This window comes from Bombina bombina, chromosome 7 (genome assembly GCF_027579735.1).
Source record: "Bombina bombina isolate aBomBom1 chromosome 7, aBomBom1.pri, whole genome shotgun sequence".
Lineage (NCBI taxonomy): Eukaryota > Metazoa > Chordata > Amphibia > Anura > Bombinatoridae > Bombina > Bombina bombina.
Window position 1 is genome coordinate 264,030,021 of NC_069505.1, and position 14,492 is coordinate 264,044,512.

A 14,492-nucleotide genomic window follows, 5' to 3' on the forward strand; every position below is an offset into this window, starting at 1 on the left:
TGCTACTGTTTTTCAATGGCCTAACTCCACCAACCACTTGCGTTATTTGGATTTTTACTGTAAGCTGGGTACAGCAGACACACAACATCTGCTTTCTAAGGAATAAAGACTCATATTGTAATAAAGATATATATAACAAAAATTATTGGTATTGCATTTGATGAAGTCAAAATATCTTATGTTTATGTAAATCAATGATCTGATGGTTCATTAGATTTTCAGAACTCCAAATAATGTAGAGGACAAACAAAAAGAGTAATTTCATTAAATGCAACTATATATATATATAAGGAGAGATTACAGTTTACAAAAATAGCTGTTCAAATAAAATGCAAAAAAAAAATTGAGATACAACCGTCAAGATAAGGTTTATTCTAAGCCAAATTCTCCCTCATGGACTGTTCATCTATTACTTTATTCCGGTTCTGGCTTTGATGGTAAAAGGATACATAGGGGCCGATTTATAAAAGTGTGAGCGGACATGATACGATGTAGCCTATCACGTCCGCCGCACATCGATAAATGCTGACAGCATATGCTTTCGGCATTTATCATTGCACAAGCAGTTCTTGTGAACTGCTTGTGCAATGCCGCCCCCCTGCAGATTCGCGGCCAATGGCCGCTAGCAGGGGGTGTCAATCAGCCTGATCATATTGGAGCGGGCGGATTGACGTTCGCATCCTCAGAGCAGACGGACAAGTTATGGAGCAGCGGGGCATCAAGCTCCATTCGCAGCTTGATAATTCGGCCCCATAGTCTTGCCAACTTGGAGAAGATAAAAACAAAAAATTGAGCAACTTGAGAAGTATATACGTAACATGTAGAAAAAGAGTAAATACTCCTCCTAATGATAAGTAGAAAGGATTCTCCTACCACAAAGCTTTTTGATTTTTATAGATAGCACAAAAAGTTTTCTATACCAAGATAACTAATATAACAGTAACATGCTGATTTTAAATGAGTTAGAATTGATAAACACATTTTATTTCGATAATTTCAAATTCTTCATCTTTATTCAGTATACAGTTAGTCTTAGAATTTAATATCACTATAGAAATAAAATGTGTGTTTTGTCCTTGATGCTTTAGTTTCTCGTTTCATAGTACATGTGATACATATGTTTTCTCTGTTAAGTGTTTTTTTTCTTTTTTAGTATATTCTTACAATTTCACAAATCTGTAATTATAGATATATTCAAATTTAATTCTAATTGATTCCTAGGGGCCGATTTAACAAATGATCCGCTGTAGGACATGTCTGCCCAACATCGCTAAATGCCGACAGCATACGTTGTCGGTATTTAACATTGCACAAGCATTTCTGGTGAAATGCTTGTGCAATGCCACCCCTGCACATTCGCTGCCAATCGGCCACTGGCAGGGGGTGTCAATCATCCCGATCGTATCTGATTGGGATGATTGCTGTCCGCCACCTCAGAGTTGGCAGATGAGTTAAGGAGCAGCGCGCTTACGACTGCTGCTTCTTAACTTATGTTCCCAGTGAGCCTGAAGGCTCACACGGAAACAGCTGCATTTGCAGCATGTTAAATCGTCCCCCTAAACTAAAAGCAGATTTGTGAAGCCCTTGGACACATATGGGTGTAGTATACAAGGATTAGATCCTTAGAATTTACAAATTGTAGTAAATAATATTGGATCTATTATGCTGCATACTACTGGGAGTGTTGAGAAACACTTAATTCACTTATATGACTCATCAAATGGACTACTGAAAATTGAGTGGACCATCAAGCCGTTGATTTTTGCATTTTGAACTCATCTGTTTATGAGAGCGATACAAATATTTGTCTTACAATTTATACAAACCTATTACACTATGAGTATTTGTTTATTCCTTAGGTATAGTGTTTTGGCTCCTATTATATCCAGATTGTGATATTCAGGATGGAGAAGAAGGATCCCATGGAGGAAACATCCACCTACCTAATAGGGGAGTAAAGTTGTTTAATATTTCTTTTGTGTTTATTATATTTTAATGTATTTTAATATTTCATAGATAAGATTAAGCTTTCCAGGCACAATTTATTTTCCTTTTTGACTTAGGAAATTGTTTCTCTTGCGCTTATTAATGTTCTTATCTACTCAGGTTTCTTGTCATATTTAAACCTGCAGTAGGTTATGAAGTGTTATTATATTTGTAGAGAATTATTCCTCTATTTGGATTATGCATTGCATGACTTCCTTTTGTTGTTAATGACATCATGTGCCAGAGCCCCTAGTTACATGTTTGAGCCTTAGGGGTATATTTACCAAGCAGCGAATGCTGCTTATTCCAAGAGAACCTTCTGGCAATGCCGGAAACACAAGTTAAGAAGCAGCGGTCTTAAAACCGCTGCTCCTTAACTCGTCCGCCACCTTTTAGTTGGCAGACTGCAATCATCCTGGTCAGATATGATCGTGATGATTGACCCCCCCCCCCCCCCCCTGTTAGCGGCCACGAATGTGCAGGGGGCGGCAATGCACAAGCATTTCACTAGAAATGCTTGAGCAAAGTTAAATGCCGAAAGCCTATGCTGTTGGCATTTAGCAATGTCGGGCGGACATGATTTTCTACAGCGAATCATGTCTGCCTGCCTGCTTAGAATCACTTTATAAACTTATGGTTTTTCTTCTCATATTAATGAAGGGCAAGCATGAGTTTACTCATGGTAAAAAGAGGAAACTCCTATTTGAAATCAGTGGCTACATTACCCCATTGGTTTTCACTGGTTTAGTTTGAAAATGATGATTATCTTACCTATGAAATGGCAGGATTAGATCAGCAAAAATGGGAGTGGATTAAAACTATTTAAATAAATTTACACAGCACTGAGTACCCTTATTTATATGACTGGTAACATGACAAATCTTCTATGTGAAAGTGGACATTTCCTAATCTCTTAAATGATGGGTTAGGTTGACGGTACTAAAAATGGACCAAAATTATGTTCACACCCCCACAAGACCTTTGAGAGGAGAAATATTTTATGTCAATTGAGTAACATTGGGCTTCAGATATCAGATTGTTGATGGAAAAACTGTGAATACTTAATCTATTGTCCATTGAACATCAAATATGGAGTAGAATAAAATAAGTGGATAAAGACATGGTGTCATTCCTTCCACCAAACAGAACAACAGATACTTATGAGCTATTCTCTAATAAATGTAAATATATCAGCTTTCTTGCTGAATCCAGTTTTGGAAGGGGGTTTAGCACCCCCCCCCCCCCAATATTATACTTTATTTTGAAACCAAAAATGAAGTTCATGAGGTGGATTGAACTGGAAAAGGCTTCCATGTCCTCCCATTTGCTTTTCGAGGATCTTCTGTAGAACCTGCCATGCCAGAGCATATCAGTCTATATACCCAATGAGATTGTTAAGGTTAGGGTGCTGTGCTGCTATGTGTAAGAAGCCAAGACAGTGGTCGATGGTGGCCCCTAGCCTGTCTCCTGTGCACTATTTTAGATGTTCCCTCTACTGTTTGGATGACAATCATATAGCATTATAGAAGGAATTCATGGATTTGTATCAGAAAGGCTCCTAATTCTATTTATCTCAGTTGTGCGCTCTGTCTAAAAGACTTCATTTCAAATTATTCCTTCTCTTTTAAGTTTCCGAATTGTGCAGCTCCAACTCCCCCCACACATTTCCTTCTATGGCTGTATCTAAATCTACTGGTGCTTTAGTAGAATGCAAAAATGCACAGTGATTATCTCCTGGAGCTCTTTGATGAGTTTGTGAATCTAGGTGATGGATTGGCTCTCAGCTTTGCAGGTCCCTTTTAATTTAATTATCATTACCTAATTGTCCTCACTTTAAAATGCCATAAAACATGTTGAGATATGTGCATATCATAAAAGGGCTAATTAAGTAAAAATTGTTTGCATAAAAAATAGTTTAAAAATTGCTGGCAAGAATTTTAAAATAATTTTCAATAATAAGCTAAATTAATTACATAGCCATGCTGTCTGGAGTAGTCTGATCCCCCCCTTATCAGTGTTTAGCATCAGAAACACAGGCATTGTATTTAACAGCTTCTAGGCATGCTCCAGCAGATAATTGCTGTGCATTTTTGCATTCTACTAAAGCACCAGTAGATTTAGATACAGCCATAGAAGGAAATGCGTGGGGGGAGTTAGAGCTGTACAATTCGGAAACTTAAAAGAAAGGGTTAATGGTGAGGCACTGCAGTATAAATTTAAAGGTAAAGTACATATTATTATATTTTATCTCTATCCCAACTTGTTTTATGTCCCTTTAAGACATGCTATCTATAATAATGTGAGAAGGGGATAGATATCAAGATAGATCTGAAATCTTGTTAGGGAACAAAAGCCACTACTTGGTCTGCCAGTGCCATCCATTGTGTTCCTATTTTTCATCTTCACTATAAGTTATTTGTTAGATGGCACATAGTTCCCTAGACATTGCATACTTTTCCCTGCCTGTTTTCCACTATGCTGGCGTAACTGTGGTCATATAGGTACACCCTTCTGTTTCTGGTGAGCTTTTCCAGTGCTCTTAGCTTGACCTTAGGATTTGGTTTATACCTGAGTTAAACACAAAGGACACTTTGTGTATTGCTTTTTATAACTGCCAAGCTGTCCTTGGTCTGGAATTGGCTGAGTGAAATGGCACCTGGGTTGTTGTAAGTTTTAGATATTATAGAATATAAATAAATGTGTTTTTGTAATCGGCAAGGTTGATTTCTACAGCACAGTCTGGGCCTCTGGGACTGTTGTAGGCTTTTACAGGGATGTGATTAATAGATGAGCATTGTAGGATATGGTGAGGGGATTTGGCCTAGAGGGGTTGGTGGTTGGGAGAAGAGTTGGCTTTGAGTGTGTGTGGTTTTTGCCCCACTCTCATTATGCTATCTGGATACAACCCACTTGTTTTCATATTCAATGCTGTGTAATAATTGCTTTTGATGCAATCTTATTTTATTGTCCTTTTTAGGAATATTATGTTTAAAATTTTTTATTAATAATTGACAAGTTGTTTTTCTATATTGCTAATTTAACAAGTTCACTAGGTTATACAGTAGATTTTGCTAAAATTCAATAACCTTAAGGTGTATATATGTATGTGTGTGTGCGAGTGCGTGTGTGCATGTGCATATATATATATATATATATATCTGGGAAAAAAATAAGAAAACACTCCAATTTATTTTCTTAAATCAGCATCTCTACATGTTTGGCAGCCATTCAATTCCAGTGTTTGTGTCTGTTGAATTCCAAAATACAGTCGCACCTCATTCTACTTAATGAGGTACTGATTAGGTGATCGCCTGAACCTAATCTTATTTAATGAGGAAAAGTATAAAAACCACTGCTGTGGTCATCACTATCCTCTAGCAATAGGACCAGCTGGATGGCAAAAACAGTGCCAGTAGTACCTCAAAAGTAAATAAATAAAAAAAAAATATAATAAATTCTGTCTTTACTGGCAGAGGAATACAGTGAGCGCCAGGTTGCTTCCAGCCTTAAAACTTCAAAGACAGCGGTCAATAAGAGGCTAGAGCATGATCAAGCAGCAGACATTGGGGACAACAAAGCTACTGGCAGAGGGCGAAAACGACTCTCCACCTGCCGGGATGATTGCTAGCTGATTTGAATGTCACTCAACAACCGTAGGTTGAAATCAAATGCCTTACAAAAAGAATGGCAAAAGGCAGATGGAATGAAGTGCATGACAAGGATAGGGGGGCGGAAGTCATACAAGGCTAGAAAAAGCCCTTCATCAGTGAGAAGCAAAGACGAGCCAGGCTGAGGTTTGCAAAAGACCATAAGGACTAAACCATAGAGGACTGGAGTAAGGTCATCTTCTCTGATTAGTCCAATTTTCAGCTTTGCACAACACCTGGTTATCTAATAGTTGGACAGAGAACTGGAGAGGCCTACAAGCCACAGTGTCTCACACCCACTGTAAAATTTGGAGGAGGATCGGTGATGATCTGGAAGTTCTTCAGCAAGGCTGGAATTGGGCAGATTTATCTTTGTAAAGGACGCAAGAATCAAGCCACGTACAAAGTTCTTTCAGCAAAAAATAAAATAAAAAAATACTGACATATTAAGTACTGTATATATATATATAATAATTATTTTTATTACAACATTCCATAAAGCACTCTGCTATCTAGTATATAAGAAGTCTATGTACACATTACACTATACTTTATCCTAGGTAAAGATCCACATGCCTTCTGGCATTTATACGTTTTGATTCCTTGGTGCCTAAATAGAAAATTCCCTTGGCCTCTTTATAAAGTAATTTTTTAACCTATTTCCATCTCTTAGAATTTTTGGTAAATAGTTCATTTTACTTCTAATGCACTAGTAGGATGTTGATGTTGTACAAAATGTTTTGCCACTCTTAATATCTCAATATCATTCAGATGATCTTTTAACATTCTGAAATGTTGGGAAGGGCTCAAATGTGTGTGTATGTATATATATATCCATATTTACATGTGTAAACAAATAAATACACATGTATACACATACATTAACATGCATAAATACACAAACACACATTTATATTTGTGTATATATATATATATATATATATATATATATATATATATATATATATATATATATATATATAAAGTAGAATGCCTCCAAATATGAAGAAGATATCAAACTAATTTAGAGAGCAGGCTGTGCAGGAATGTACTATTGCAGACTCAGTAAGGTACAGCGGGAGAGTACAAGTAAATTCCTAAATCAACAGGAAACATGAGCTGTAGTACATGGGATCCCAAGTATATAGAGTACAAAGTATGAGAAACACGTTTGTTCCAGCACTAAATTTGATTTGCAGTGTACACTTCCCAGTGTAAGGTAATTTGGATAACAAAGTTTATTTCCCGGTGATAAGTTCCACTTACTAGAACATATCTCAATCGATATGCAGTAAGTTGCCGCTTCTGTAAAGGAGAGACCTTTGGTGTACTAGGTTATGGGATCTTGTCTTTATGGATCTGTTTCATCTCTTGGAGTATGGTAGAGTTTTGGGGGCCTTTTTATTATGGTGCGAGCGGACATGATCCGATATAGTGGATTATGTCCGCTGCACATCGATAAATGCAGACAGCATATGCTGTCTGCATTTATCATTGCACCAGCAGTTCTTGTGAACTGCTGGTGCAATACCGCCCCCTGCAGATTCACGGCCAATCAGCCGCTAGCAGGGGGTATCAATCAACCAGATTGTATTCGATCAGGTTGATTTCTGTCGATTTCTGTCCCCCGCCTCAGAGCAGCCGGACAGGTTATGGAGCAGCGGTCTCGCCGGAAACACGGGACATCAAGCTCCATACGGAGCTTGATAAATATACCCCTCGTAGTCTGGTGGTAGATCCAAAGGATGGTACTTGTACGGTGGCTTTCGCTTGGGTCCGTCGCTGTAGCTGGATTCGTGCAGCAGAGAGATATCATCCGAGGTGGGGGATTTCAGGCATTTCTATAGGAAAGATACTATAACTAGTATCTAACAAATATCGGTTGAAATTCTTTTCCCCAAATATTCGTGGCTTCACTATCCGTTTTGGATACTGAATTTTAAACATTTACATTTGTTTTCGTTAACATATACGATTTTTGTCACAAATTAAATGAATGCACATTTCATATATATATATATATATATATATATATATATATATATATATATATATATATATATATACATACCTACCTGCATGTATGCATACATATATACAAGCCCTTCACAGTGAAACACCTTTCATATACCATATTCCTTTTTAACCCTGTTAAAACATTTTTATCACTATAAATATATATTTTTTTATTATTAAAAATATGTACAGTATATATGAGTTTAATTTTTGTTTTAATATGTTTTAGATCTGTTTTGCAAAAAAAAAAACAACCCCTACACTTTACTTCAGATCTCAAGTCATAGCAATTCTTCTAGTGCTATTTGGGTGTTTTTTTATCATAATTTTCATCTTGCAATATTTGCACTATTTAGCATGGCCGTGAAATCCGTTAAAAGTAATAGGAGAGCTAAAGTGATGTCAGCACTAATTTTAGCATTGCCCAGTGATACTGCTTATCGAGTCACATGCTAGCATTAGCGTGCCACTTGTAATCTGGCCCATAGTGTTTAAAGTCCCTATAAACAATTGATACTCATGAAGCTTGATATAATTGATTTCACTTACAGAGACTGAAAATATATATTTAAGCACAAAAAACAGAGCAAAGAAAACAATTTCTGTAATTTTGTATAGACATATTACTAATTGTATTTAGTTTGGGAACAGATGGCATATTTGGTTTTAGAATGTTGACAGCCTTATCTAGTGTCACATAGGTGCTAATAATTTGAGTGCTTAGGATATAAAAATTACTGGAGGTTGGGATTTTTTCCAAAAACAATGTATGTCTTCAAGTATTCACTTATACTCTTTAACTTTATAGGCATATACAGTTTACATTTCAGCTGAATGCACAAAAGGCCATTTTCATTAAGCACTGATTCGTTTTAAAAGAAAATTGGCAGTTGATATAAAAATGTCTTTGGCCTAGCTGTTTTTGCTAATGGCCGACTGACAGTTCTTCATTTTTGTTACTTTTTCTTAAAAGCAGACAATTATCTGATTATTTAAAGACTCACCTCACATCACAGTTCACAGGACAATTCAGCAGGGAAAGGGATTCTTACTACAAAAGTTATTAAGCCTTATAGCATTTATGAGATCATAAAAAAACAGGCTGGGGTATATGAGAATATGTTACTAAAATTCTTGTAAAAAGAATCCTGATCATTTACAAGTGAAAAGTTAATTTACTGCTTAGCGTGCCACTTGTAATGTGGCCCATAGAATAGTCCATAATTACTGTTGAGCAGACACAACATATTTTGTAGCACATGTAAGATAATACTTTATAGCATGTGTATTGGAATTACAGGTGGTACAGCTGGGACAACCATATGCCCCCACTTTTGAGCTTTTTAACCATTGCTGTTTTTTTAGCAGTGTTCAGGATCCGTAAGCATTAATTTATTCCTTAAGATGTTTACCCCTCTACATTTGTGCTCATAGGTTAGCCCTAAATAGGGCTGTCAGTAACTAGATGTATGTGTATATATATATATATATATATATATATATATATATATAATGATGTGATCAACTGTGTCCCTGTGTTATAAAATCTAAGATCAAGTTAATTTGATTGTGACCGGATGGCCCAGTTGATTCAGCGAATCAAACCAGGAGACCAATGCTTGTTCAATCCCCAACCAGGGGATGCATAGATTATCAATGTATCTCCAATAAAAAGCCACCTCTTGTTTTAAAAATTATAAAATATAGATAAGCAAATGATGGAGCCACATTGGACCCCATCACTGTACCCTAAATCTGTTGATAGTACTGAAGTAGCTGAGTCTAAACTGAGGTCTAATAGTTCCACTAAATATTCCACTAGCATTGGCACAATGAAGGGGTGCCTGTTTAAATCCCTTTTAACTTCCTGTTTACCTTCTTCATGAGGAATGATTATATACTATGTGCTATAAAGTAAGAACACTTTCAAAAATAGAAATGTTAATAGTTTATTTTGATCAATTAGCAAAATTCTAAATGAGTGAATAAAAGAAAAATCTAAATCTAATCAATATTTGGTTTGACCACCTTTTGCCTTCAAAACAGCATCAGATCTTCATCTGCATATGAAAGAGGACATTTAAATTTATTATGCTTTATTAACTGATGTTCCTATACTGGGAGGGGTTACTGTCCTCCAATAAAATGCCTCCAATTTTAGTATACGTGAATCGCATTAACATTGTTAATTTCTTTGTTACTTTATCACACATTTAACAATAAACATCATTTTAGACATTTTTGTAAAGGCTGTTTCTTTGTTGTTTTTTTAAATGAATTTTTATTGAGGAATTAGTACACATAACATGTTATACTAGCAAAGGTCACATACAATTACAGAAGAGTTTACATTAGGCAAATATTGTTAAGGTAAAAGTCAAACGATACATATAACCAGCTAAGGCCCATATATATTTTTTGTACTTTGTTTAATGGTTCTATTCCCTTACATGAATACCTCTGTCTTATCTCTGTATTTTTCAACTTTCCCTGTGTTTTTGCTTGAATGACCCTTAGCTCAAATGTCCATAGATATACCCTCCCCATTCCTTTAAATTTTTTGCAGGCCAATCTGATGCTAATATATCTCTCTCCTTCAGCCTGATTTTAAAGTATATCTGCCCCAATCTCACAAGAAAATACACAGAACTTCATTTCAGCTGTTCCACTGCTATGCAAACAACAGGTAGCCTCTGGAAAATATTTCCCCTTAGAAGTAGCAAATGTCTTTAATAGTTATTTTGTCGGATGCTCCACTACCCTGATTGACAAACTAATAAATGACACGCATCCTGAAACTACAAATGTGGATCAGGCCCCACTATATCAGCAAAGACCCAATATAGAGGAGTTCAATTTTAGACCTGTACCCATCAATGTCATTAAGAAACACCTTAATAATCTAAAAATGAAAAACCAGTCTGGACCTGATCAAATCCCAGCAATGCTGTTGAAGCTCAGTGCGCTGGCAATTGCTAAACCTGTCACAACCCTAATTAATGATTCCTTGGTGTCTGGATACATACCCAAACTTTGGAAAACTGCAAGAGTAGTGCCTATCCATAAAAGTGGGGAGTTAACTTTGCTTTCTAACTATCGCCCTATATCATTGCTCCCAGTATTGTCAAACATTTTAGAAAAATGTGTTCATACGCAACTATGTGAGTATTACCAACAATCTAACTATCTGACCCCTGATCAATCAGGTTTTTGTCCGAATCACTCCACTACAACTGCCCTCCTAAAAGTTTGCAACGACATCCAAACTAGCATGGAACAAGGAGACATAACTGGAGCTATTTTCCTTGATTTTGCAAAGGCCTTTGACATAGTAGACAACGACATACTACTGCTCAAACTAAAAAACTCTGGTATTGCTGATCGTCCGTTAACCTGGTTTGGATGTATCGGATCGATCACAATATGTTTCCATTTCTGACAGCGACTCCCTCCCTCTCCCAGTCACATGTGGTGTTCCCCAAGGTTCCATTCTCGGCCCCCTACTATTCACATTATTTATAAATGATTTGCCTAATTTCTGCAAATCCTCAACTATATACATGTATTCAGATGACACTGTAATCTATGCAAACAATTCCAATCTACCGCAGCTTGAGGCAGTGCTCCAAGACCAGGTCACAGAGGTAGAAAAGTGGATCTTAAAAAACAAACTCTTCCTAAACACTGACAAAACTGTCACAATGATCTTTGGAACGAGACCTAAATTACACAAATTACAAAATTCTCATCTACGCATCAAAACAAAATCCAATTGCACACTGACCACAGTCCACTCTTTCAAGTACTTGGGTATGTTGTTAGACCCCAATCTATCTTTTGGCCTCCACATAGAAAAACTTGCATCCAAACTTTATCAAAAACTTGGTGCCCTGTACAGAAACAAATCCTGCCTCAGCCCTACAGTAAAGGAAAAGATTGTACAGCAAATGCTGATGCCTATCATGGATTACGGGGACGTAGTATACGCACCTGCACCGCAAACTCACCTTGATAAACTTAATACATTGTATAACTCGTTCTGCCGCTTTGTGCTACAATGTAACTACAGGACCCACCATTGTGACATGCTAAAAGAACTAAACTGGCTGTCGCTGGAATCCAGACGCACCCTCCATCTTTCCTGCCTTGTGTTTAAGAGCCTTTCTGGGAAACTCCCACCCTACCTGAGCAGAATGCTCTCCCCAACTATTCCTACCTCCTATAACCTCCGATCCAGTACCAGCACATTATATAGTCTGCCTCAATACAAAAAGAAAGCAGCTCGATCCTCCTTTTCCTACAGAGCACCACAATTATGGAACGACCTCCCGCACACTTTTAAAACTTCCCCAAGCCTAATATCCTTTAAGAGATCCCTCTCTACATATCTCAAAACAGAATGCACCTGTCATGGTTGATTATATATTTCCTACCAGTTCTATGTTAAATGTTTGCATATATTGTGTATTATTATTGTTTTTGTATTTTATTATACCCATTGTATCAATGCAATGTTTTGTGTACCCAGGACATACTTGAAAACAAGAGAAATCTCAATGTATCCTTCCTGGTAAAATATTTTATAAATAAATAATTACCTGAGGTAATGTGATCTACATAATGATCTTCTTTTTGTGTAGTGTGTATATAAGGTATAGAAAAACAGCGGGCAAGAACCGCTAATAACAATAGTAATCATAAGGTAACTTCTATTTTGTATAGTATAAAAGAGAGAAAAAAAAAAAGATAAAGAAAATTCCCCGGAGATGCGTATTTATTGTGTGTTGCAATGGATAATATCACTACCTTAGTAAATGGTCACTTGTACGTAGCTCTCATGCTCAGTTGCATTAAGGCTAGATTAAGCTCCTGTATAATATAATAATTAACTCTTATTAGGGGGTAGTGGTATTGTTGTGAGTTATTATGTTAATATGTCTGTCAAGATACTACAGGTGAGGTTTATACAAACTCTGTAATAGAAAATGTGTGTTGCTAGTTAAGTAAAGCGTGTGGAATTAGGAGTAGTTGCTTCAAACTACTGCATAGGACCCCTCCTCACCCTCGCCGGCTGAGGGAGGAGGAGGAATCAGGTCTCTATAAATAAAAAGGTGGGAACCTACTTCTAACCATCTAGCAGAACTTATATCTGTCTGGCAGGAGGTTGTGGGCCTATTCTATGAGAGAAGGAACAACAAATAACAGTAGCAATCACGGGGTCTGTATAATATAGTATGTCAAGCTACAGCGAATTGAAATGAAGAGGGTGCTTGCATAAAATATACATGTTCAGGTAAGAAGTTAACATTGTGATATATAAACCTTAGTTTGTTAGTAAAAAGGAGCTAATCTTCACTAGACAGCTGGGTATGTGCATAAGACATAGTAAAACTGACTCTGGTCACTTCATAATGAAGGCAATAATGGAAAACTAAGAACTAATTAAAGAGACAGTACACTGTAAAAAATTTTTTATATTAATGTATTTTTAATGACTTGTTATACCAGCTGCAGAGTATAAAATGTATGAGAAATTGCATTTTCAGGTTTATTTGTGTATATGAAGTAGCTGGTTTTGTGCTTTTAAACCACAGCCTATTACAATGGGAGTGTCATTTCTTCTGCTGGCTGTGTTTACTTAGGCTATTCAATGACTGAGACTCCAGTATCAAAACTTTCAGTATAGGTTGGGAAACCACAGGCTATTTCAAAGGCCAAAATAGGGGTAAATGAGCTACTTGTAAACAATTTAATACATTCCAGCAGGTAAAATGGATCATTGGGAACAATTTAAATGGGAGAAATGTTTTGGGTGAACTGTCCCTTTAACTTTCCAACTCCTGCTTGTACATAATAAAGCTTTAGTGAGTGAGATAAGTTCTTAATGAGAACTAAGTTTATAAAGTGTGAGTAATAGTTCATTTATCAGTAGGAAGAACAACTGTCAGATTTACTTTCTACCTGTCAGAAAGAGTATAGTAACCCTATAGTGAGTTTCAGTTAAATCTTTATGAAAATGCATAGGATATACAAACTAAAAGCAAGCTAAATCTTTATGAAAATGCATAGGATATACAAACTAAAAGCAAGCTAAATCTTTATGAAAATGCATAGGATATACAAACTAAAAACAAACTAAATCTTTATGAAAATGCATAGGATATACAAACTAAAAGCAAGCTAAATCTTTATGAAAATGCATAGGATATACAAACTAAAAGCAAGCTAAATCTTTATGAAAATGCATAGGATATACAAACTAAAAGCAAGCTAAATCTTTATGAAAAGGCATAGGATATACAAACTAAAAGCAATCTAAATCTTTATGAAAAGGCATAGGATATACAAACTAAAAACAAACTAAATCTTTATGAAAAGGCATAGGATATACAAACTAAAAACAAACTAAATCTTTATGAAAATGCATAGGATATACAAACTAAAAACAAACTAAATCTTTATGAAAATGCATAGGATATACAAACTAAAAGCAAGCTAAATCTTTATGAAAATGCATAGGATATACAAACTACAAGCAAGCTAAATCTTTATGAAAAGGCATAGGATATACAAACTAAAAGCAAGATTTCTTCTGTTATGTGTGATCAGTCCACGGGTCATCATTACTTCTGGGATATAACTCCTCCCCAACAGGAAATGCAAGAGGATTCACCCAGCAGAGCTGCATATAGCTCCTCCCCTCTACGTCAGTCCCAGTCATTCTCTTGCACCCAACGACTAGATAGGATGTGTGAGAGGACTATGGTGATTATACTTAGTTTTTATGACTTCAATCAAAAGTTTGTTATTTTACAATAGCACCGGAGCGTGTTATTACTTCTC

General features: G+C 36.2%; 1 protein-coding gene across 1 annotated transcript in view; it reads left to right on the forward strand.

Annotated features, from left to right (window-relative positions):
* ERC2 (ELKS/RAB6-interacting/CAST family member 2) overlaps positions 1 to 14,492 on the forward strand; it is a 1,300,133-nt gene that overhangs the window by 632,492 nt on the left and 653,149 nt on the right. The window contains exon 11 of the mRNA XM_053720736.1: positions 10,250 to 10,261. Within this exon, the coding sequence (XP_053576711.1) occupies positions 10,250 to 10,261 (12 nt within the window). The remainder of the gene's footprint in view (positions 1 to 10,249; positions 10,262 to 14,492) is intronic.